General features: G+C 39.5%; 1 protein-coding gene across 3 annotated transcripts in view; it reads right to left on the bottom strand.

Moving 5' to 3' along the window:
• The window catches only part of SLC28A3 (solute carrier family 28 member 3), a 39,309-nt gene that overhangs the window by 4,734 nt on the left and 9,098 nt on the right, over positions 1 to 25,477 (bottom strand). For 2 of the 3 annotated variants that reach the window (XM_008638433.2, XM_017740468.1), the window contains 13 exons: positions 22,481 to 22,563; positions 19,962 to 20,053; positions 18,364 to 18,553; positions 16,321 to 16,465; positions 14,846 to 14,959; positions 13,383 to 13,460; positions 8,756 to 8,836; positions 7,709 to 7,789; positions 6,605 to 6,730; positions 6,164 to 6,294; positions 5,225 to 5,393; positions 3,392 to 3,589; positions 352 to 433 (listed from right to left, as the gene is read on the bottom strand). In XM_008638433.2, coding sequence (XP_008636655.1) covers positions 352 to 433; positions 3,392 to 3,589; positions 5,225 to 5,393; positions 6,164 to 6,294; positions 6,605 to 6,730; positions 7,709 to 7,789; positions 8,756 to 8,836; positions 13,383 to 13,460; positions 14,846 to 14,959; positions 16,321 to 16,465; positions 18,364 to 18,553; positions 19,962 to 20,053; positions 22,481 to 22,563 — 1,570 coding nt within the window. The remainder of the gene's footprint in view (positions 1 to 351; positions 434 to 3,391; positions 3,590 to 5,224; positions 5,394 to 6,163; positions 6,295 to 6,604; positions 6,731 to 7,708; positions 7,790 to 8,755; positions 8,837 to 13,382; positions 13,461 to 14,845; positions 14,960 to 16,320; positions 16,466 to 18,363; positions 18,554 to 19,961; positions 20,054 to 22,480; positions 22,564 to 25,477) is intronic. The other variant, XM_017740469.1, reaches the window with a different exon arrangement.

Raw genomic sequence — 25,477 nt, 5'->3', positions numbered from 1 at the left:
GATTTTTACAGGAAATAGCCAACTTCATCTTTCAAACCAGCACACTGTGGAGATGATTTGCTTCTCCTGAAGCTCATGGGTAGTAATAGCTCAGGCTCATGTTTGAGGGTTAAACAGGGAGGGCTATCAGAAGGGCTTGGTTCCTTCTCCTTGGCCTCAGCACCTCTCCCAGTACCTCCACACCAAAGCCTGTACCCCTCTGTGTGCCCTTCCATTCTCAGTTGAGTGCTATGCCTTGGCAGAGCAGCTGCTCAGCCCCTAAGCTGCTAAGCTTCACCCACAGCCTGCTCCTTTGGGTGCTTTCTTTGGGATTTGCTTGACAAACAAATTATCTGTGAGAGAGGTTCTTACTCAGGCCTCCTATTACCAGTCCCAGGGAGCCGAAGTTGGCAAACCCACAAAGAGCATAGGTGGCGATGACTTCAGAGCGAACCTGAAAAACAAACACACACCCTCTGAGTGGTTTGAAACAGCTCGTTGTGATTTAAAGGTCTGAAAACATGGCATTGTGGCTCAGGGTTCCGAGTACTAAAATCATTCTGTTTTGCTTGGTTGCTACCCAAGGTGTGGCTTTCAGAAAAGTAGACTTATTCTCTTCTTGAAAGTCACAGGCTTTTATACCCACTGCCCATGTGAGGACTCATAAGCCATGTGATGATTTTATCTTTCACGTATATTGTTGTGTCTTTTTGAATTGAGTACTAATAATTAAAGACAAAAAAAAAAAAAAATCTGATCTTACTAGTGGCAACTTAGCTGCTGTTTTCTGAAAGTATGAGTCAGAGAGCTATAACACAACTTGTTTTTCACAGCTGGATGCCTCTATAAAACTCTGTTGGAACCTAAAGTTTTGGTATGTATCCCTGACTTCTTTGTCCCTGAAGAAGCAGCGGGCTCTATGTACAAAGCTGCTTTGTGCATGCTCCACCCTGTGTGGAGAAGGCAAATGAGTCTCCTAGGAAGTGGGTACATTGAGGTGTTAACAGGCAGAGAGGAACATCATGATTTTGGAATCCCCATTAACAATTTCCATGCTGACTTCCACCCCCCTTCTCCCCCTGGGTAACACCATCTAAGCCTGGACCTCAGAGCAGAGACAAAGTTGGCCTTTGCCTCCATGGAGGGACACTCACAGGACACAAAATGGCTTTAGATAAAATCAGGCTACAAACCTTGTGGGCCTTCAGACAAACGTAGTTCAAACATTTTGAGAAAGGAGGCAACATATCTCAACAAATGAATTTGTCCCCCTGGAAGCTCTGAATTCCTATTTACTGTGGCTTAGGTTCAAGCTGAAAATGAGTGAGTGTTCTGGCAGGTTTCCTGTTTATTAGAAGTTTCCCTGGTTTAATTCCTCTTTTATGAACATCAATTTGTAGGTACTTTCAATCAATCTGCACAAATGCAGGAAAATGTTTTTCAAGTACCCACTCTACCAGCTTTTCCTAGAAAAACCTTTGTGTACTGTGATTTCCCTGCTTTCATTTGCACTTTCCTAGCTCTGAAAACAGGAAGCCGTGTAATTAATGACTCAGGTGAAGACACTTGTTTGCTCAGAGCGAAAATCTGTGTGTGGATGAATTAGAGAGCTCTGAAGCTGAAGAGAAATTAAAAATGGAAGGCAAGCACACCCTCATCTGAACTGTTGTGCTGTAATTATGATGGTTACCAGCCAATTTTTACCAGCATTATGAATCAAAATTGTTTATGTATTTCAGAGCTTTTTCACCAGGGAAGCTAATACAGCTCTTTACAGGTATTAGAAGTGAATGTGAAAGTTCTATATGACATCTTATGGGGAAGAAAGAAAGAAAAAGAAAAAGAAAAAGAAAAAGAAAAAGAAAAAGAAAAAGAAAAAGAAAAAGAAAAAGAAAAAGAAAAAGAAAAAGAAAAAGAAAAAGAAAAAGAAAAAGAAAAAGAAAAAGAAAAAGAAAAAGAAAAAGAAAAAGAAAAAGAAAAAGAAAAAGAAAAAGAAAAAGAAAAAGAAAAAGAAAAAGAAAAAGAAAAAGAAAAAGAAAAAGAAAAAGAAAAAGAAAAAGAAAAAGAAAAAGAAAAAGAAAAAGGAAAAGGAAAAGGAAAAGGAAAAGGAAAAGGAAAAGGAAAAGGAAAAAGAAAAAGAAAAAAAAAAGAAAAAGAAAAAGAAAAAGGGAAAAAGAAAACAGAGTGAAACAGAGTTCTTGGGATCTGTGTTTTAAGGCTGTATTCCAGGCTAAAAAAACCTTATTCACTTATACAGGAATTCAGTGCCACATTCACATAGTAGAAGGAAGCACTTCTATAGCAGGGCATATCGAAGATCATTCTAGCCCAGGACCCTATTGCCAACAATTTCAGGAACACTGGTAATGGATGCTCAAGCAAGGGTGCAAATATTTGACAGGCCATCTGGCTTTCTACCTCCACATATGAAATATGTTCTGTTAATCAGGAATGCAAGTGGTCAAGAACGTGGGTTTGGTTTTTAATATAAGAGGTATCCACAGCATCCCATCTGATTCAAATAAGGAAATAAGAGCTGTACAAAATACTTTCTAATTCAGGATTTCTCTACAGTGACAATCTGTCTCAATTTGAGAAAGAAGGATCAATGAAGGTGAAAAGCTGGATATCATGGTTTTCATTGCCTGTGCTCAGGAAGAATTCAGCATGTGCTGTGCATGTGAATGCCACAGGGTGGAACAGTCATGTCTGCAAAGGTCAGCTTTGATCACTGCATGACCTTTGGCCCCGTGCACACACACCTAGGATGCCCTTAGCGCTGCCTTCCTCAGGGCACTGTAGTAAAAGTTACAGGTCGGTTGGGTAGACTGTGAATGAAAGGTGGGACAAGGCTGGAAAGCTCACCTGAGAGAGGCTGGTTGGACTCAGTGTGTCAAGGGAGGTGTATGCCGTGTAATACATGTCTTTTGTTACTGTCCTCTGCAGAGGGAACAACAGCCTACACAAATGTGTGCCAGTAATGCTGCCTGCTGGAGCTTGCTGGATGCCTCTCTTCAAGTTTAATGCTTGAACAAACCTCTGAGGGCAGGAGGATCCTCAAGTTCTTCCTCAGGGTTTTCTTGGGAGAGTAGCTCATAGGAAAGTGCTAAGAATCAGGTAAGAAGAAAGTTGCCTTGAAGAAAGCCTTGTCTTAAGTGCAGTGTCCTGTGGGACACTGCATATTTCCAAACCCATGCCTTTCTGTTTCTATGTTTATTCAAGATGGCTAGGGCAGTGAAAGTCATGGCAGCCTCACAGAGGAATGCTGCATTCTCATAATTGAACTCTGTCACTCAAAGACACATCTTAAGAGTATTATGCAACCATTCTATGGCCATATTAAAAAATAAGTTGAGTTTCAACATTGAAGTATTAGATCAAATAAATCTGTAGAACAGAAAATGTTACTTACTGTCATATACTGCTTCACACCATTAATGTACATGCTTCCACCCTTTTCTCGGTTTTGAATCAGTTTTGAAAGGCGTTCATAAGCCACAAACTCATTGAAGAAAGTTTTGTAACCCAGTAGTCCACCGACAATAAAACTGTCTTCCCAGTCTACTCCCATCATGAAAGAGAATGGCATGAAGACATACGCACAAATGTTCTGCAGAATGTATAAGACAAAGCAGGTCAAGAGATATGGTTGGTCAAGGAACAACAGCATGCAGGAACTTTCCTAAACTTAAAATAAGGATGGTTTTGTTTTAGCAGAGGAAAACTGGCTTTGAATTTCTGCTGGCAATAACTCTGGGAGAGTTTTTAATAGTAAGGCATGCTTGAGTAACTTTTAAAATACTAATCCAGACTCTAGATATAACAAAATATTTATATATGTCCCTAATCTTATATCTAAAACAAAACAAACATTTCTGTGCCTTTTTTCCCCTCAATAGGGCTTCAAATTAGGCAAAGTGTTTGATGACAAGAAGGAAGATTGAACTAAAAGAGCTGATAAGAGAAGTGAGAATTCTAATTCTTCTCCTAATTAAATCAAATGTGTTAATGAACATGCTTAATTATCAGGTTATTGGACTCCAACCAGCGTAAACAAAAGAGTTGTCTCTGCATAAAAACTGTGCATCTGATACAATTAAAGCTGTACCTACTTTTTCCTGGCATTACAAGATCTATGCAAATTGAAAAAGAAATCCCATTCACAGTATAGCTTATTTTTATATGGGAGAAAATAGCTCCAGTTGTGGAAGGGTTTGGTCAGATTGTCCTTAGGGAATGTAATGGAGGTCTTAAAGCAGTTACTATTTCTAGCTGGTTTCTCTGCCCACAAAAAGTTACGTTAGTGTCTCTCCTAAGGGAAGAATGGCTGCATGCATCATGTCTGTGTGTTTCAACTCTTTGTGGACTATCTACCTGTCCATATCTTGCACCATCCAGAAGTTATTAAAATACCAGCCTTTGCATGAGTATGCTTGAGGCACATACTTGTGCCTTTCCTCAGCTGTGGGTGTTTGGGGTGCAGTGAGATGTCTTGAAAGCTCACCAGGATAATAACTTAGTATTGCTGAAGCCAGATCTGTTGTGAGTGACTATTCACTTCTGCAGCACCTTTAACACAAGTTATATCCATGTTTCCCACAGGGCTTTTATTAGGGTCTTGCAAAACAAAAAGCCCCAAACCATTGAAACAAGGTAGTTGCATTGGGTCAAAATTCACATATTGACCTAGGTTTAAACGCAAGTCCTGTTTGAAACCCCTTTGCTCAGTTGAGTGATTCGGGTACAGTTTTATGTTGTAATTGTATTGAGAACTAGGAGATATCAAGTCTGGTTTCAGACAAGTCCAGCCTTGCCCCAGTGTCCCCATCTAAGCGAACCTAGCAAGCATTAAGGGTTTGATGGGATTCTCTGAAGCTAAAGCCACTTTAATATTTAGCTGAAGGAGATGTTAATGGCTTGGCAGGTGTGTAACTGACAGATCTGCTGCACTGCCAAGTCAGAGGGGGCAGGTGCTAGCATACTCCGTGTAAACATACTTTGAGGGTTAGAAAGAACACCACAGAGGGAAACTATATATGGACTAATAGATACAGAAATACTTTTATGGCAAAAATTTTACTTTAAAAAACTTTCAGAACATGCAAATGAAATAAGGGTTTAGATCATGTTAAAACACAAAACAACAACAAAAAAAACCCCTACAAACAAACCACACAAGCACTTAAATTTGAGAAAGACAAATTATGCATGTATCCAAGCTGCATGAAGGACCTGGAGACCATACCTCAAAGTTCAGCTGTGGATAGTCAAACAAGTTGCCCACCCAAGAAAGGCCTGAGTCAAGGAAGCTCAGCAGGGCAAGGAAGGAGATCACATTCACGGCGATGTTTGCTACCAGCCCAACGGAGGTAGAGGCACCCTGACTGGCTGCTTCCAGCAGATTCTTTGATTCACTTTGACAGTGAAGAAAAAAACAGTGTGAACATCTTTAAACTCAAGAACAAATAATAGAACTAAAATGCACATGCACTTGATTTAAAGTCTAGTACTGAAACAGTTTGTTCACTCATAGAGAAAATAATGAAAAAGAATTATGAGGTGAAGTTGGATTTCCCTGTCCTCATGGCAGACACTTGAAGCATATGCTTGTGGTGCCCTGAGGATGAATTCTGGTACATTCAGGGTTGGGCAAGATATGGATCAGATCTCAAAACTGTAGCACTGCTGGGATTAGGGAGTGTCACTGCTCCTCTTCCATGCAGCCCTTGCAGAAATGCCTGGGCCGTTCAGGAACAGATCCTTACAAACCTTTCTGCTTTGCCTGTCCTTCTTAAGAGAAGTCTCCCTGCAGATGGGCAACAAGTTTGCCGCTGTTGTTGAAATGATTGCTCTGCCTTTGCTTTTACATGTTTGTATTTTCAGATTCATTATAGAAAAAAGGCATCAACATTACAAATGGGAAAGCCTCCTGGCAGGTCCTCAGGTAGGTATTTCCCTCTTTCTTTGGAGAGTTTACAGTTTGACCCAGGTCCTTGGCATATGTTAGATTATTATTGGGCACACTCACCTGAAATCACAAATCAACCATTTGCAGTATATTAGTCTGTAATTAATTTATTGTTTGCACTCCTACTATGTAATCTCCCTAAAATTTATGTGTGAGGAGTTACTTTCCCAAATACCATTTTTGCAGTAGTATTAACTAGTACCTGGACCAGCTTACCTTTTTGCCATTTGTAGGCCACTCTTCAGAGTTACCAGAGGCTTTTCAGTTTCAGGCCAGAATAATTTGGAGGCAGCTAATGATGCTGGTGCTGACATGACAGAAGCAGTCAGCAGGTGGGAGGAGGAAACCTAGAATTCCAGGTGATAGAAAATACTCCATGATAACCATATCATGCACAAACATGGAGGAAAGCAATTAAATTGGTTAGTTGTTTGGATGATTTTTTCTACAGGAGGTCATCAAAAGTTCTTATTTCTCATAAGGAAAAGAGAAAGAGCTGTCAGAAGACCAGGAATTTTTGTGGTTAATTCCTTCAGAGAAGAAAGAAACAAACAGTGAGAATGATTGAGGGACATTTTCAAAGCATTTTAGCTGGGCTACATACTTAAAACATTTCAGATAAACCAGATATTTTCTAGTTCTCTTCCCCTGTCTTACCCCAAAAGAAATATATGCTCCTAAGACACTTCCAGCGATAGTTGAGAATCCTGCTGTCATGACTGCATGGAGTTCAGATTTGGTGATGTATGGTAAGTAGGGCCGTACCAGCAGAGGAGACTCCGTCTGGAAGTGAAAAACAAGTATCAAATTAAGAAATCCCTAATAAAATCCCAAAGATTTCTTTTATTAACAGGGCAGAAAAATGAGTGTCTGCATCACACTTTCTTAGGTGTCTTTGACTAGTTAATCCTAGTGCTAACAAGCACTCATATTTCATTAGACTGGGGATTTTTTATCCCAAGAAGGAGAATGTCTGAAGACAATTCTGGCTGGTTTACTGTCTCCCTGAAAGGCACAATGAAATTGTCAAGAAATTCTATTCCAATTCTGAGTCACTTAGGGACAGCCACAGATAAGGCTGCTTGTTAGTCAAGTGAAACATGCCCCTCTGGCATGCGTGTGAGCACATTCTGGAGGCAGTGTCATGGAGAGGTACTACCCTAAACCTTGAAGCAGGGGGATGCGGTGATGCGCCACTGCTAAATATCATGCCAATATTGCATTTGGACTTGGATGTTAATTGTTGATCTTTCTACATTGCTTTTAAGCTTTCGACAGATATTGTTGTAAATGTGGGTTTCACTCATTTCCCATTAAAGTGGTCTACTAGATGCTGTCCACTCATTTGGTGGATAAGGCCTTATACTGCTAGCCCTGGATCTTAGTTTTCTGCATCTCTCTCTCCTGCCCTTGGGCTGCTTTGCATGCTGTCTTTTCATACCACTTGCCTTTTCAATTGAAAAAGAACCCTAAAACTCTCATTTCTTCATGGCCTTGGAGTAATCTGGTAGGGAGACCTATCACCTACATTTATGCTTGACCTTCTGTCGGGAAAACATATCTCTTCTCAAATCCACTCCATTGTGCATCACTGCCAACATAGGAACATACTGCAATTTTGGAAATCAACATTAGACTTGCTGTAGTGGAATCCTGGCTTTATAAGAGATTTTTTTTTAATACACAAATGCTCAAAGAGCAGCATTATTTCCCTATATTCTGTAGTATTGTGTTAGCATGTTTTTCTGTGCTCCAACTCACCTGTCCCACAAATATGTTACTCGCAGCTACCAGAGACTCAACAGGAGTTGTCCCCATGAAAATGTGCATTATCCAACCAACCTAAAATGATTTAAAAAAATAAACAAAAATTTGTTCTGGCCGTTCCATGCCCTTCTTGAGTTAATCATATAAATTTAAGAGTTCAGAGACATGTTACAATACTTCCTGAGTTATGATTTCAGCTCCAAGGTGTGGCACATTCATGTAATTATTACATCCTAAAATAAGATAGAGGAAGAACAATTTAACAGAACTGAGAGTACTCCAGGCTCCTTCTGGGCACAAAATGTTAAACAAAATTAAACAAAACAGATGTTTTCATGTGTTCTTATTATTTATGTTCTTGTCCAAAGAGACTTGGACCATATGAAGGGGAAAAATATGAAATTTAGATTAAGGTTAAAATTGCCTCATTGCAATTTTAGCACACCAGGTGCTAGGTGAGGTTCATGGTGCTTATATAACAGTACTATGAATGTAAAGGGGCAAAGTACTTTTAATTTAGGAGTATCTTTAAATAAGGTTTAACGACCACCATAGAGGAAGATCTTTTCCCTCATATGATAGTTTTACTGGACAGATCTTATCTTAGTAGACACTAGCACTACACATAGATGCTGACAGAAATGAACACTTAGGAGAATGAGGCGAAGAACCTGCTTTGACCTTATTTGGGTATCTGTGATAGGAAGGTACATGCAATTGCTACTGAAACGCTTAGCAGAAATCCACTGTCTGTGACTTAATCTCCATCCTGCACTTTGAGGGCTGTGAGAAGGGCAGGCAAAAAGGAAGATTTAAGCAAGTATGGCACCTGAGGAATACTAAAGCTAGCCAGGGAAATCTAACAATTAATATGACATAAGCAATGAAACCAGACTGAGAGATAGAAAATGTGGAATGTGATGCCAATTAAGATTTTGCAATGGTAATATTTGGAACTATTTCCAGGCTAGGTTCCTCTGCATGTGTTCAAAATGTTTCCCACACTAGCCAAATGAGCACCTAACTGGTAAAAATGCATACCTTTCCAATAAGCCACTGCATAAATCCCACGTGGTAAAGCATAGACATAACCGTACTGAAGAAAACCACAATTGGCAGTACCTGGTTTGAAGACACAAGATCATTAAAACTTCTGGAGTAGTTTCCTGTCCTTTAGGCCATTTAATCTTTGAAAAGGGAATCCTGCTTTTGAAGTTGTACTTACAGGTATTGAAAAGTCATCTTAAAGTTTACTCTTAGCTGTAAAATTTTTGACCTTCCTGATTGTGCTGTAATTAAGTAATTTTCATTTATCTACATAGTTTTCTAACACAACCGTGATTGTTTTGAAACTGTCTGGTTTAGCATGATATATGTTAGTTTGTAGCCATGTTTAAGTTAGTTCAAACATTTACATTCTTTAAACAGAATCTATTTAAAGGTATATACTTACTAAATACAAAATGTGAATATCCATCTCTTACTTTGGAGACTGAAAAATACTTTCTTTCAACATAATTTAAAAGAATTGCATGAATGGATTATTAAATGGATTGGATTATTAAATCTGATGGATTATTAAATCTGTTGGGTTTCCATGCTGAATAAAACTAATATAACTTGATTCTCAAGTATGTTAAATATACAGGACCCCACCACTTCTATGCTAATACACAAAAGAAAGAAAAATTCCCCCAAAGTCCACAACTAGTCAGACAGATTAGTTACAGCTAAAACAGTACCACTGTTACATGAAAAGGGGAGGCTTCCTCAACCCTTAGTGTGGAGAGATTTATGTGACCCTCAGTGTTTAATTTGTCTGACAGTGTCCCAGGAAAGCCAAGACCCTTGTACCTGATCAGTTTGTCAGCATCCCATTAGGGGGACTCCTCATTGAGCAGTCCTGCTGGATTGGAGGGTGGTTTGACTGTCTTAGTCAGGGACACACACCACCAGCACAAGGGAGACCTCTCAGCAGGTCTTTCCCTTTATTAGAGTGTATTATCCATTGCTGGCAACTGCTAGCATCTATGAAGGATTCACACTAACAGTTTATAGGATAACACTCTTTATTAATATAAAATCATGACAGGTTAAGGTTTGAAGATTGTTGATGATAGTATCTGACTGCAAAAATATACTTAAAGGAATACACAGACATGCTCAAATCCCCAGTAAAAGTAGTCAGGGTGCATAGAGTCTGGTTCTTACCCAGTAGGTGTTCCTATGGGAAAGAAGACAGGTTCAGCCCATCAACAGCAGCTACGATGGAGTGTTCCCTAACTTTTCCTCCGTTCTTAACTTACATAATATTTCTTCGTGTTTACGTGCAGCTTGAGTGACTCTAGTCATACATACCTTTGTTACTGATCAGTGTAAAATTGTCTCCCTTCGCTTTTAAAGATACAGTCAAAAATAATGCAGAGAGCATCCCATTGAGGGGTGGCAGTACCTCGGGGACGGGTAACTTTGACATGGATGTGTGCATTAATATTATTATTAGGCTTTAATGAAGCAAGTTCATCAAAGGAGAGGGATTTCGCCACAGTTGCTGGCTCAGCAGTGGGACATCTTCCCTTCTTTCCCCGGGTTGACAGTTGGTATGTGGCTTATCAGCTACAATGTACCACCAAGGTCCCTTGCCTGCAAGGATTTCCACAGAGCCTGGCCATGGTGTCTCCACTCTGCTTCACCCTCCATGTCATCCCCCTTAGTAGATGATGGTAAATCATCGTGGAAGAGGTTTCAAGTCATGCGCCAACCATACTCCATGCAGGGAGCAGCAACCGTGATTTACCGTGTATTATAATTCCTGTTAAGATGCTAATATAACCCCTCAGTTTCCTCTAAATGTATCTCCAGTTACCAGTCCACAGGGCCTCAGTCATTTTCCCACTGCCACATAAGCTTTCATGTGTGTTCACTAATGACATAATGCATTGCAAATAAAATCAAGTAACAGAATGAAAAACAACAAACCACTTTGTTAGTTCAGGCCTTTTCAGTAAACAGACGCTATGCCTTTCTAGAGGAGAGCTGGTACTATGAACAATTTTGATAAACATTTAGAAACTCAATTTTGATGATCAGAACCTTTCATTGAAAGGACAGAGTGCAATTAACCAATATTGTTGTGCTGTTCAACAGGTTAATATAATGCTGCTTTCTCAAGTTTGGTTCTTTGATCTTTTTGTGATTCTGTAGGGATAGTTTGCCATGCAGTAATACCAGAAGCTTTAGATCAGTAAAACAAATATCTTTCTCTCCTGCCTTTTCTTTTGTTATTACCATACAAAGCAGGGAGTTAAAATTGTTGGCTGCTCTCAACTCCCCTCCCATTTGTGGCTTGATGTTTAACTTTTTCCTTGTTTTCCTTTAAAGAAGTTGCTATTGATGTTTAAGGAACATCCTGCTTTTTCATACACTCCTAAAGCTTGACCTTCAAAGCAAAGCCTTTCTCAGGGAACCATAAATTTTCCTGGTGTTAAAAAGAAGCTAAAGATTTAACAGAAGTCTTATTTCTTCTTTGCTCAAAGCAAACATTGCCTTTTGTAGTCAACAGGATAGAAGACAAAGTACTAAAAGGTCGTTTCCATCTAGTTAACTGCTTGGAAGTGCTTATTTATGTGGGAAAGTGTTTTTTTTCAGAATTCAGAAATGATGCATCTGCATACACAAATACACATCTAAAATAACCCAGTTTATGTATGTAAATGCGTGCATTTTTGACTAATTAGTGCTTCCAGAACCGTGTGCTCAAAGGCACTGGGGGACTGGTGGGCCAGGTCAGAACCCATACAGGTGTGCATATGCACATATGGGATGTGTCTGCTCTGGTAACATGTCCACTTCACCTGGCAGAAAACTGATGTGTCTCTGCATATTGCTAAGGATGCAGTATGGATACAACTGGACTCTGAGTTTTCTGCAAAGACATATCCTGTCCCTTGTCTAATCTCTCAGGAGCTAAGCACTGTCTTTGAAGGATGCTTTGAAGTATCTTGGGGCAAGATTTGGAGAGATCATCACAACATGCAAAGCCCATAAAATATCTGAAAGATATAAAGAACCACTTTGGACCAACTTAATGTCTAAGTAAATGACAAGTGTTTCAAGAGAGAAGAGGCTGGCTGTCACTCACTGTTGTTGGAAGAGGGAATTCCCTGTCTACAGGAGGAGCAGATGCAACACGTTTTGGTTCTGCTGTACACTTGTCTGCCATATATATATACACATATATATATGCAGCTCTGAAAATCAACTCATGGGTTTTTGTTTTCTTGTTTTTCAATGTGAGAATAATCTACTTGCTCCTGTTATAATCTTCTAAAAATACCATGGTTTTGCTGGCTTGAACCATAGCATAAGACTGATGGATGTTTGCCTACACAGAAGGAAACTAGGGCTGTCTGGTCCCTAGTTATGGCTTTAGTAAGCAAAGTATTTTGCATCATCACTAAGGCACTAAAAGTCACCTTGGGAAAGAATCATATTCATAAGGCATTGTCAAAAACTACAGAAAAAATAACACAGGGGTGTGGGAATTAAATAATTTAATCCCCAAAACATGCAGTTGGAAATAAAAATTGTTATTTGAGTACTCAATAGAGTAAAAGTGAGAGGAGCCTGGAAAGCGAAACTAAAGGTGCAAAAGTACTGCTCTTAAAATGTAATTCATATTTATTGATGAAATGCCTAATTTCTTTTTTCCTTCTAAGATGTTCTGACTATTCTTAGTAGCAGGCTATTTTGCATATAGCAGCTTCTTTCTCAAGTAATGAAAGAGCTAAGGTTGAAGAATATCTAGTTTGGAATATCACCTCAAGAAAAAAAATAAGATAAAAGGCATATAAGTCCATGGTCAGGTATCTGAAATATCAAAAGAATGGTCTCTGAGTAAGTCCTGGTACATTTTTCTTATTTGTTTGGGGTTTATTTATTTGTTTTTTGGGTTGGTTTGGGGTTTCTTTTGACTTATATGTTCTTAATTCGAACCTAAGCAGGCATTGTGGCATGAGCGACTTCTCAGACCAAAACTAGGAAGGATGCTGGTACAGATTAGAGAGCACAAAGCAGATGAACTGCATTCCAGCTGTTTCTTAGGTCTCTTAAGAGAAAGATGGGAAATCTCTCTGTGATCTTACTAATGCAATAATAATGTAGTATCATGTAATTCTTCTTTCTAAGGGAGCTTCTAGCTCTTCTCCCAAGCATGAATAAATACACATCTAGGTTCTACACTTCTTCAGGGGGAATGTCTGTGAGGCAGTGATCTGCACAGCACTTAAAGGCACAACAACATAGCATGGTAGAGCACTTTTACTCATGGAGAGGTAGGGAAGATAGGTAGGAGGTAATATTTCTTTCAGTGGCCAGGTACAAGCCTTTTAACCTATTCCTTGTAGAGAGATATGCCAAAGTTCTGTCTACATGCAATATATGTTGTTATAATTAAACTAAATAAGTGCAATCTAACTCAGTGTATAGCAGACAATGAAAGGGCTCCCAAATTTTCTATTCAGAATGTCACATAATAAGGCATAATTTGCCTGCTGATTTCTCTGATGACTACACAGGTATCACAAGACAAAATAAATTTATTTCCCAGCTATACTGTTCCTCTTACCATTGTCTATCTGCCACATATGGCATATAACAACCGTCTTACCTTAAAAGCAAAGAAGTGATCTGTGTATTTGTCACCAAACACAAACTTGGCACCTGTATCAGAGTACTCCAGAAAAGTCTAGGGACAGAAAGCAAAATAACTTATCCATAAAACCTGGGTACCTGCCAAAACCCAAGAAAATATTGCTAGTTGTCTTGCAGAAATTTGGTGAGGTACAAGAAGATTGGGCTCTGATTTGTAGGGGTCCAGGCCTCGCTGACTGTGTTTGGCTGAATTGAGGATCTCTGCTGTGCTCTGCTGAGTACCCGACAAAATAGAGGCCATAAGCTACACTGAAAGAAACATTTACTCTTTAATCCAAATACGCTGGTGCATTCCTATGCTCCATCCGATGTAAATAGGTAAAATAAACTACACGGCTTAAAACGGAGGTTTGATGGCTGAAGTAACGAGTTTGGGAAGGTGTAGCTAAGACCTAGCCTAAGGGAATCTTCTACTTTTTAATTCTGATCCGGTGGTGCATTTTTATACTTCTGATGCAAATATATGCGTTAATGATACAGTTTAAAATGGAGTTAAAATACATTTTGTAATAGCTACCGTAATTAGTTCTGACAGGAGAGACTGTAAGACATAAAAATATGAAGCTAACGAAAGGGGGCACCAGACCTGCTTCGGTCAGAAACTGCAAACCTGGTAACAAAACCCAGCTGACTCCCACTGCCTGCAGATTAGACGTCAGATCTGTACTTTTGCTCCCACACAGAGACAGTACATTCTGCACTGTCTGGTTTTACATGTGCTTAATTACCTGTGAAGAACAGCCGTGAGAATAGTATCCCTGGGGTGAAAAGTCTGAACGTCCTTCAGGGGGGTACTCTCTGATCTATATTTTGGATATTGCTTATTCATTAGTTTACAGTACGAGACGTAAAAAAATTTTGTGTCTGCAGAGACATCTGTGGACAGATCCCATCCCATCCACTTTTTAGAGATCCCTTCTGGCATGCAGATGTGGTTTTTGCCACCTGTATGTATCTGAATTAATTTTCTTATATGTTATGAGGACTATGAAATGTCCTGGGTGCCAGGAATGTTGCTGCTCTCAAGATAATTAGGGCTGTGCCCTAAATCCCAAGGCTTTTCAGCATATCGTGTTTATTGCAAGGGTGATTTGGAGTTGAGTCATTTCTAAAAGTTCCTATGAGTGCCCTGGCACAACAGTAGTTTGTGTTTCAAGAATGCCAATTTACAACTTCAGCCCAATGATGGTAAAGCCATTAATAAATGGGATTACTCTGGCCACTGTATTAATGGAACAAAAAATAAATGAGAAGAAGGTTGAATTCAGGAAGTCAACTACCTTTCTGAGAATCCATTTTTCCTCAAGAGGAGAAAAAATCAAGGGACAAATGGATCCTTGAACAGACTGTTCATATAATTTAAGACTTTCAAGACAGAAAATTATATTAAACAAGTAAGGATTTTGCTCAATAGCTTACCTGGATCTGAATGCCTAGCCAGTTAAATACATCAAAACCCACTTTGGTCCTCAGAATAAGAACCCCAAGAATAAACTGCATTCCTATTCCTGAAAATACTGGTCTCCAAGCAACCTAGATAGACAGAAAAATAAAGAAACTGCTTGTTATTTATATAAATAATAGTTTACTTTGGATGTTTGTTTAAATAATGTAAGGGTATTGCCTGACTATACTGCAGGACAGGTGCAGCTGCCAAAACAGGTTGTAGGGGACTTGGATCTTCACATATCTGGACAGAGAATAAGGAGATATTTTTATAGGGTTTGTCATTGGGTAATTTCAACTCTGCTTCTGTCCACTAGCTTTAAAGACTTTTGATACCTGAGAACTACTCAGTTATGTATTGTGATTCATCATATAAAGGCAGTCATAGGAAAAACTGTGACTGCTTATGATGAGTTTCTCTTCACTACACTGATGATTCCTGTTCTGCTGCCTCAGAACACATCTTTGTTTTGTAAAATTGAATCAAATTACTTACAAGACAAAAAGCTGAGATGGTGTTCTCTAATTTAATCAGATCATATTTGAGTAACACAAACCAATTAGGTGTAATGAGGACTCATGGGAGAGCACAAAGCATTCGGAGTATGAGTTTTCACCTCAGTTGGAGATGACAGCAGTTGCAAAGGATGGGGTAAGCTCATCAGTCCTTGCTGAGAGGACTTCACCTGTTAAGAAAGTCTCAGCACTGAGAGAAGACATATTGAAAAGTATTGGGAAAACCTGATGACCTGGACAATAGATATATGATTAATGAAAGCATGCAGAGGTATGTGAGGCATGCCAACAGGAGTAAAAGCTAAGGTGGTAGTTGTGGTGGCTGACTTAAGCCCTTTGTAATACCACAGCAAACCAGAGTGGACATTTCTGGTGGAAAATTAAAATAAATGGCATTTACAAGCCTATGGGAGTGGGTGAGCAAAAGGTGAGGATCTCAGCTCAGCCTCAGCTGCTGAATTTGCAGTGGGAAACAAACTTGTGAGGGGTTAAGAGCTATACAAATCTATCATATCTCTGGTTCCATGCTATTTGTGTTGATGTGATGATGGTGTCCTCAAGTAAATAACTGTGATGTGCTGAGGACTGTGGTGAGGCTCCTGTGGGTGAAAACATGGAAAAGGCCTATCTCAGCTTGCACTGATACTCCAGGAGCAAGTGTATTCCAACCTGTATCATGGCTAGAACAAAAGATGGGCAGCTGCTTCCCAAAATAGTGAGAGACCAGTGTTGGTACAGCCCCACGCATGCTCCCCAACAGCAAATTTACTTTCCTCAGAAACTAAATACGGTGCTTAGTCTCAGGCAAGCCTATATTTCTACTTTCCCACATTTTGTTACTCTTACTAGACGTGGTGCTAGGGTAGGGGAATAGCTTTTTAGACACAGAATAAGAAAATTCCCGAAAGGCCCATCAGGGAATAAATACTCACTCTGGTTGGATATTTGGAAAAGATAAGCATCAGGAGAACATACATCACAAGCCCACCAAAGGAGATTAGCTGACGGGATCCTTGTTTTGTTGTGTCGAAGATGAGCCAGCAAATTATAGTTATAATAAGAGCTGCACACAACACCCTAGATAAAAAAAAAAAGCATCATGATATCCTGAAATAGCTGTTTGGGATATTTCTTTCCCTTCCTGTACCCAAAACATTTGCATCTCTGTTTGTAAATAAACTCTTTGTACAATGTATTGTATGAAACCTGTAGCTCTACACAAGCAGGAACCTGCCCTTGCTGATGCACCTCTGGCAGCATCCTTGGTGACATCTGGAAGAAATGTCCTCCAAGGCAGAGTATGGGGGGAAACCCAAAAAAAGCATGAGTTACTCTTGTCGGGGTGTTATTTCTATTAAATGAATTGTGATATCTTTCTTTCTCACTTCATCCTTCTTTTCCTTCCCTTCCTTCCTTTTCTTTATTGAATCTTTCTTTAGTTCTAGGCAAGACAGGCTGTGGTTTTTACAACTTGCCCTATGCTCTTTAGCTGGTGGGGCTATGAAGCACACTCTACTGAGGAGCAGGCTGTAAACGGCTCTTTGTAACCATTTGGTCTGCTCAGCTATCTCAGAAACAGTGGCAAGAGACGTGTACATCTGTGTTTCAGTGTTTCTATGGTCCCCACTATCAGAACCACATTAAGCTTATTTATTGAAGGTAATTACCACAACAACAGCCTGGAAGGCAACAAAATACATCATCCCGTATACAGAGAGGATATAAATACAGTCCCAGATCTTTAATGCTAGTTCTGTCTAACTGTAAGCTTTCACTGATTTCAGTGGTACCTAGGTACATAAATTCCATTTTTAGATGTGGATTAAAAACATTGCAGGCAAACTCCACAAAATGGCTTGGCCATTGCAATGCTGAGTAACCCTTTCTACACCTGAGAGACTTCCTGTCTCTTGGAAGGAAACAGTTAAGCACCTAATCTGCGTATGTACAATTTAAGGATTGCAGCCCAGGTAACATGGCACTTACTGCCCCAGCTTGTTCTGTCTGCTCCTCGGGGCTCTCCTGTTCCTTTTGCTCCTTCTCCCAGAGAGGCTGTCAGATCATCTAATGGAAATACTTCTGTGTGACTGCTTTCTAATGTGGCTCCCGAGGAGAAGGACCACAATCTCTATAGGACCTTTCTCAGCAAAACCATTTTTAAATCTTAAGAATAATCTGGGACATTTCATGCACTGAGAATGACTCCTCCTTAAAATTCTTTGTCTCTCAGCTAGTAGTAACCTAGCTGAAACAGAAGGTAGCTTGTGAATTTAGCTTTCCTTTTTAATGAGATTTCATTTGGTCTTTTCTTTGGTCTATAAGGCTCCTTGTCTCCTCATTTTCCCGGGGATAACTTCAAAATCCCTGATCACTGCTCATGAATACTTGAAATAACTATCTGACAGGTCTAATTATTTACCATTTATCTACCAGATGAATGTCTACCATCCCAAATTAAGGTCATACGACCTTATTATGACATTAAATCTGGCTGGCATGTTTTGATTCCTGAAGGTCAAGTAAAAATTGCTGTGGAGATATGTGGAAAAGCAGTATCTAGATAATACACTCCAATCTTTAGCAGTTTGCATATGTTAGAATTAAGGTTTCAATAAACCTAACAGCTCTCTGAACAGTGAAGCACTTTCTGGCTTGCAGAAAGAATGCAAAAGCCAGCAACACACATGGACTTTTTTGAACATATTCTCTTTGAACCACAAATGTGTTCTGCCTCAATTCATGGTATTTTTCTACTCTTTCTGTGAAGACTTTTGATCCTCAACTACTGTATTGAAATCCTGAATGTGTTCCTGATATCTATAAACTGGTAAATACTGAATGATTCTGTATTATTGAGATATGTATGATTGACCCATCTCCTTGTGTTTATGGGGGAGTAAGTTGAAATAAAATCATAGGGGTAACTTGACTACTGCATTGTCCTTCTACATAAATAGAAAGTAATTAATATTTACCATTTCAACCAAAACCACTGTTTTTTCAGATATCTGTCTCCAGGGGAAAAGAGCGCAGCAATTCTGTCTTCATACTTAGCTATTAAAAAATCCCAGCAGATGAAGAAGATGGCTAGGACAGTGACAACAAAGAGTGGCAAAGCTCTCTGAAAATTCAAACTGCAGGCTGCAATAACTACTGCCAAGTATGCTGTCACAGAAACAAGAATATACATGTGAGTTAGGTTGGTCTTTTCAAAAACAGGATCAAACCTTAAATTTATAAGATGTGATCAAAGTCAGGCCCATGTTTATCTTTTCGGTGCTTTTCTGACTCTCAGACTAAATACTGAAAAATTTTGCTTCTGTGAATAGTGTTGTTGCTTATGATATGCTCGTTGATATGAAAGGTGGCTTTCATTCTATCAGAGCAGGTTATACGCTTTTGCCAAGGCAAATTCATGTCAAACATGTTAATCACTCGAGAAAATTAAACACATCTATAGAACTTCTCTTTCCTGTGTAAAAAGTATGAATTAAGAGCATGAGTCTTTTTCCATTTTTCAAAAGAGGATGAGTTTGCCCAATAAAACTAGAAACAAACACTTACAAGCATATGTCAATTGACTGAATTGATGACCTTTCCAAGCAATTGTGAAGCTTAAAAGTAATTTATTTCAGAAAGTAGTTACGAAATTATTTGACAGGTTCACTGGTGATAAATGGTGGCCAAAAAAATATTCCGTTCTTGTAAAGAATAATTTGATTTTGTCTATGGCAAATAATGAAGAAGGACTACTGATTTTTGTAATGCAAGTTGGTTTTTTTACGGAATTAATATATGAAATCCTGTCATATTCTTAGAACTCACTCACTCTCTTGAACCAGAACATGTCTGTACTATGACAAAGCAAGACAAGATGATGTTATGAGGGCAGGATATTCAGCATGCAAGCAGCACTTTTATAACCCCTTCTGGTGTGCTGATGCCTATCTCACAGACATATTTCAAGTCTCTGGGTTCCCAGTAGTCAAGCAGTAAGATCTCAAAAACAAACTTGGTGAAGTGGAAAGAAACAAACCAACCTGCTTGCAAATTAGGAAAGGGAGAAAGAAGAGTATCTGAATGATTTTGCAGTGCATACTGTCTAAGTACATTTACTCTAGAAAAAAATTGCTGTGACTATTGAGTAATATGGGTCAGAAGAGAAAACTTTCATTTCCAGCCTGTTGATTTAAGTCCAGTCCTATTAGGTGGCTGACTGTTTTTAATGTGATTTCATGGTTTTGGACAAGTTACTGAAATCGTAATTTTGGAGTCGCTGGTGATAGAGTAGACACAAAGTCTGAACTATCCTGTTATCGCAAGTTTAATTGCTAGTCAGACTTTAAACATGCTGGAGAAGCAGTTTAGCAAGATCTGTGCTTTTGTTATGTTTGGGAATGAGCAGGTTTTGCAATCTGGAATTTTCTCTGGGACTAAATTCTTACCTACTTTGAAATACATTCTTAAAGACAGTCAAGAGTTTTTATGTCAGAGAAAGACACTGCACAGCCTACAATCTCAAACAAGTAAATAAAAAAGGCTTCAGCAATCCTGGGTGTAACATATACTGTACCTGTTACTAAAATTCCATAGACCACAAAATAAATTCTGGTTTTATGTTTCTTGCAAAATTCGCAGACTTCATCATATTTTTTTTCTAAGAGCCTAGGAAAAAAAATTAACAAAGAATAGAAACGTAAGCTTTTGCAGAGGAAAATTGTGTTATATTGGTCAAAATTTCTCCACTGGAGTTCACTGAACTTGGTAAGGGTTAAATTTGGATCTCAAAGTGACAGATAAGAAGTGTCTTTTGAGAGGGACTTCTTCGGGTTGATGTTGGACAAGTGAAAAATAAAATACAGCAGATATGTAATGGGACAATCTGTAATGTAATGGGGCAAAGTCAGCAGGCCAGTTCTCCTACCCTCTAAAGTACAGCTCTTCTGTGAAGAGATCTGTTAATGGAGTTAGTGCAAACTGAGTAGGTAGGTAAAGATTGAGTGTTCGTTACTAGACCCACAAAATCTGCTAATACAGCCAGCCCAGCATTGCTATGCAGAACAGTAGTGTTGCTGTAATTGTGAAGGCCTAACATTTGTGTGTGTGTGTAAAATAAACAATGCCCAATAAAACCTTATTACAGTGTGCATAGATGTTTCTGGATTTTTTAAAATTTTGTAGTTATTACATTAACTTTTCATCTCATTATCTCATGACAATTTTATTTGTTATATTTGAATGTCATGCTCTAGTATCAGTTCCTCCAATTATAACGTATTTCACTTTGTTTTCCTCACTAAAGGTAACAGCGTAAATATGCTTGTGATGTGGACGTATATCAATTACAAAAGCAGTGGCTAAATAAACACCTTCATATTGTGCAAGCTGGAAAAAAATTTCAGCTATGGGTCTGTCATCTCAGAGGCACTGCTTTAGAGAGGCACATCCCTAAAGCAGTGCCTCACATTCCCAGTCCATAAAGGCAGTGTTATATTTAGAGATGTTAATTATCCAGACTGTACTTGTTTGGAAAATAAATGCAGCTGGAGCTAGATGCACACTGAAATCCAGCATGAATAGCCTTCTTTTTTGCACTCAAAAAATTTCAATTAATTTGAAATACATTTGAGAGAAAGAAATATTAATTTAAATTATATCAGCACTCAGAAGAACAGAGCAGGAACACACTCCTTCACAAGTACAAAGAGTAATAGGTTCTCTGAGAAATCTTGATTGCTCTTGATACTTCAATTTCAGTTCTGGGAATTCCTGTTGCTTCACAAATCATAGCCTTTTTTTTCTGACTTGTAGGAACATTAGGTTATCTACCCAATCTCAGCAGAAAGATTAGATAGAACAGGAAAAGAAAAAAGGAGAAATGAGAGACAAATAGATGAAAAAGGCATTAAATTTATGGCTCATCCATCACCCAAGAAAAGGAAAAAACACTATCTACAATCTGTTACTGCTCCTTATGACTCCTTTGTGATTTAAAATTGTTACTTTCAGATTACAATTTCTTGTAATTCCTTCTTTTATCTAACATCTCTCTCTCCTTGTTTTATTAATTTAGACTATTATCACCTTGGTACCAGGATATCTTAAATAATTAGACACATATGTCATAAATATGCAGCTCTGTTCTGAAAGGTGGCAGAAGAAATATGTTCCTTATGAAATATGGTTAATTTACTAAGGAAACATTCTATTCTGAAGTTGATCCCAGAGGCTTGAAATGTAACTGAAGATGTTGAAAAAACAGGTCTCACTTAAGCACATTAATGTGAAATATTTATATATGTCAAAACTATTCTTGCTTGCATTTTGCAACTCAGAAATCAATTTTCTCTTGTGTATGTACTCCAGAAGAGAATGCTAACACCTTGTACTTGTGTAGTGAATCTGTGTTATCAATAGACTGATCTTTCAAAAGCGCTGTGTCTCAGACCACAGGCTATTCAGTACTATCTGTTGAAAGAAATCAATGACACTTATGAACATTTAGTATGATTTCAAGTATTGTGTCTTTACTTTTTTAATGCCTTAAACAGGGTTTGTTATTTTCACAAAAACTCTAAATCCTCAAGTAAAATGTGGATGTGTGTTTTCACTCTGTGATCACTTGGGAGTAGTACAAACAAAATGTAAAACTTTTCTCCATTAAAATGGCTTTTTTTCACAGCTATTCTGTTCTTATTTTGTGCTGGAGTAAATGGCTATACAAACTGAAAGACAATAGTGAATTTTTAACTTCCCAAAAGAGACCACTCTTTAAGATCTCTCTTTAAAATCACTGCTGTAGAAATACTAGAAAAGAAGTTATTGTAAAAGTAGAAAAAATATTGCTCCTTTAATTTGCAAGGCTTTAAAAGGACAGTTCCACACGCACAGATGTCATTTGTGAGGTATAATAATTTTAAACATGCTGTGTTTCTGTATTACACAAATTGCTAGGCAATACAAAGCTCTATGTAGCACTGGGGTACAGCAGTGAAATTTAGAGCTGTCACTCCAGAAGTAGAAACACTGGCAGCTTTTTGCTTAGGCCAGGATGAAGTGAGTGGAAGACTTACTCATGCAAAAACACATTACCCTTTCAAGCGTGGTTGCTCGTCATCTACGGATTCACGTTTGTTTTCATGCAGATCACTCTCAATATTGATGTATTCATCCCCCTGGAAAGCAGATCAGTGCCAAGGTTGTCAGAGGGGTTTATGCTTCTTAAGTAAGGTGCAAAAAAGCATCCCCACTGGCAGATGGCTGAAGCATTCTCTAGACTTTCGTGTCTGCACTGTGTGCATGGCTCCACCTCTCCCATCTGCCACCAACTCTGTGATCAGTATCAGGAAAACCCAGTGTTTAGCCAGGCTGAGGAATTGCCCAAGCCATCCACACCATTTTCAAAGTGGAAATAAAGGGGGGAAAAAATACCAGTGTTACTCAGAGCTGAAGAGGGCAGGGCCTCATAGATAGTACTACTGCATACAGGTCAAAAGCGCAAACCGCAAATTAGCCAGCTTGCCCAGCACCTCCTGTAGACACCCCCTGGTTTTGTTGTTTCTCTCTTTGTAGAACTTTAACATGATGGAACTTTTGTAAACGGAGACTGGTTAAATTGGACAAGGCTCAGTGTTTTAAAAGTTTAAGCCAATAAATTTGTTCTTAAGAAAAACCACTGCCTGAATCCACACAAGCATGGCACTATTAAAGCTTTTAAACAACTACAGGCTGACTTGCACGCTGTCGAGGACTGCCTTTAGGCGGCCAGGAGGGGCACAGTCCCTCAAAGCTGCTCAGCACACCTGTGGGGACCATCATGCCCACACTGCACCACTTCCCCCACCCCGCTCTGGTGGGGCACAAGGAAGGCACCTGTCTCCTGGCTACTTACCTCCATACCTGTGGTGGGGCCTGCAGAGTGGCCAGGGCCCAGGGGAGGCGACCACTGAGTTAAAATACAGCAGTGTACCTGCATATGGCCCTCACGCCTCTCCCTTTGAACACCGTGCCAGGGCACTGTGACCAGCTGACCGGCCTGGAGTGTCTGGCCATGGCAGGCATTTTTCTGTCCTGGCAGGCATTCCTACCCTCTTCAGAGGAGCAGCCCACTGTTGCCCAGCCACTTTTGGAGCAGTGGCAATCTGCAAGTGAGTTTGTCTTTTGTTACTCTGTCACTGTTGTTTATAGCAAGTCAGTTCCCCCGTCTGCTGTGGAAAGCAAGGCCCATCACAGACCTTGTCCTGGCCCCTGGATTCTGTCTGTCTGTCCTCCTGCAGGTGCTGCCAGAAGTCCTGGAAAGCCCTCAGTTAGTAGCCAGGGAGAGACTTGAATCACAGTCAAAGAATGGCCTGGGGTAGAAGGGACCTTAAGGATCATTAAAGATCATCGAGTTCCAACCCCCTGCCATGGACAGGGACACCTCACACTACACCAGGTTTCTCAAAGCCTCATCCAGCTTGGCTTTGAACACATCCAGGGATGGGGCATCCACAACTTCTCCGGACAAATTATTCCACGGTCTCATCACCCTCACAGTAGAAAATTTCTTCCTACTATCTGATCTAAGCCTTCCCTTTTTCAGTTTAAAGCCAGTTCCCCTTGTCCTATGACTACATGACCTTACAAAAAGTTGCTCTTATTTTTTCATAAGCCCCCTTTAAGTGTTGAAAGTCCACAGCGGGATCTCCAGAGCTTCTCTTCTCACAGCTGAACAACCACATCTCTCTCAGCCTGTCAAGTGTCTTCGGACTTTAATGATCTCAAAGGCAGAACTAACGCATGGTGAGACCAGAGGAGTATGTACATGGAAGCCACTGTTCACTCTCCTAGGTAAAGCTCGGTGTAAGACCAGCAGGAGTCTGTTGGTCCTCTTGGCTGCAGTTTTTGGAGTGGGGTGCTGTGGAGCTCCACTACAACTTATGGCCATATTTTCACTAAACTCAATTTCTTTCCCTCTTTGGTCTTGACTGTGAAGTAAAGCAAACCTGAAAAATGCCTACTAAGTTACTATTACTTTTGGTAACTGGCAGTACTCTTCTCAGTGGCTGTACGAGGTAGGCTTCTCATCTTAGGGACACTGAGTGCTGATAATATCTAAGTATCATTTATTCCTGAGGTTAAATTTGGGATATATTGCATATCAGTGCTTCTCACAGATTTTTTTAACCTGCATTATAAATCAGGAGAGTCCCAGCCCTCCAGGCTGAAGTGCTGTGCTTTCATGTTTGCAGGCACCTACACTCCCTTTGGTACTGTGTCCACTCTCCTGGTTGCGGCTTGAAGCTCATGTCCTACAGATATTGCTTTCATCCCCACCATCATTCCCAGTGCCCCCACTTCTTGCACTGCCTAGGACAGGCCATGCTCCTCTATCTCTTTCCTGCATGCCACAACATACTCCCTTTGCCTTGTCACTCACAGCCTGAACTCTGGCTCTCCAAATTTGTGAAATATATGGTTTGTCTTGAGAATATAACCTATTTTTCCTTTTGAGTATTTCAATTACAAAAACATCAATCTACATCTTTTCACATAGTTTACAATGTATTTAAATATGCTCAGAATATTACTATGTCAACCTTTTATTGTCACAAATACTTACGTACAATAACATTAAAAGGTGCTGAAAAAATCTGAAGTCAAGGACAACTTTCTGTGAAAGTGTGCAGACACAAAAGGAAATTGGGAGAATGGATGCAAACCCCTTTTATTTTTTTTCATGGGCAAACATGATACCAGGTCTGGCCCTTGGGGAGTGTAGGCCCTTGCTGAGAGTTACCTAAGGGCTGCGTGGAGCATGTGGACTTCTGCCAGCAAAGGGACACACTGCAAAGTTCATGTTGTAAAGACCCTCAAAATAAATTCTTACGCCTCAGTCACAGAGTGCCTGAGAAATTGTTGGTGTGAATATATGCATTTCTAATACTCTTGAATCAAGCAGAGGCAGAATATTTTCAGATGAACCTTTTCAGTGGGAAATTGGTTTCTCTGGCAAAAATCAGGCTTTCATAGATGCCACTGCTTTTCTCCAATTTTCTACTGTTTCAATCAGTTCTGAAAGCCCTTTTTGGATTTTTTGCTTTAACAATT

This window comes from Corvus brachyrhynchos, unplaced genomic scaffold, assembly GCF_000691975.1.
Source record: "Corvus brachyrhynchos isolate BGI_N302 unplaced genomic scaffold, ASM69197v1 scaffold37, whole genome shotgun sequence".
In the NCBI taxonomy this organism is placed as follows: Eukaryota; Metazoa; Chordata; class Aves; order Passeriformes; family Corvidae; genus Corvus; species Corvus brachyrhynchos.
This window is presented reverse-complemented; position numbering and strand designations above follow the sequence as displayed.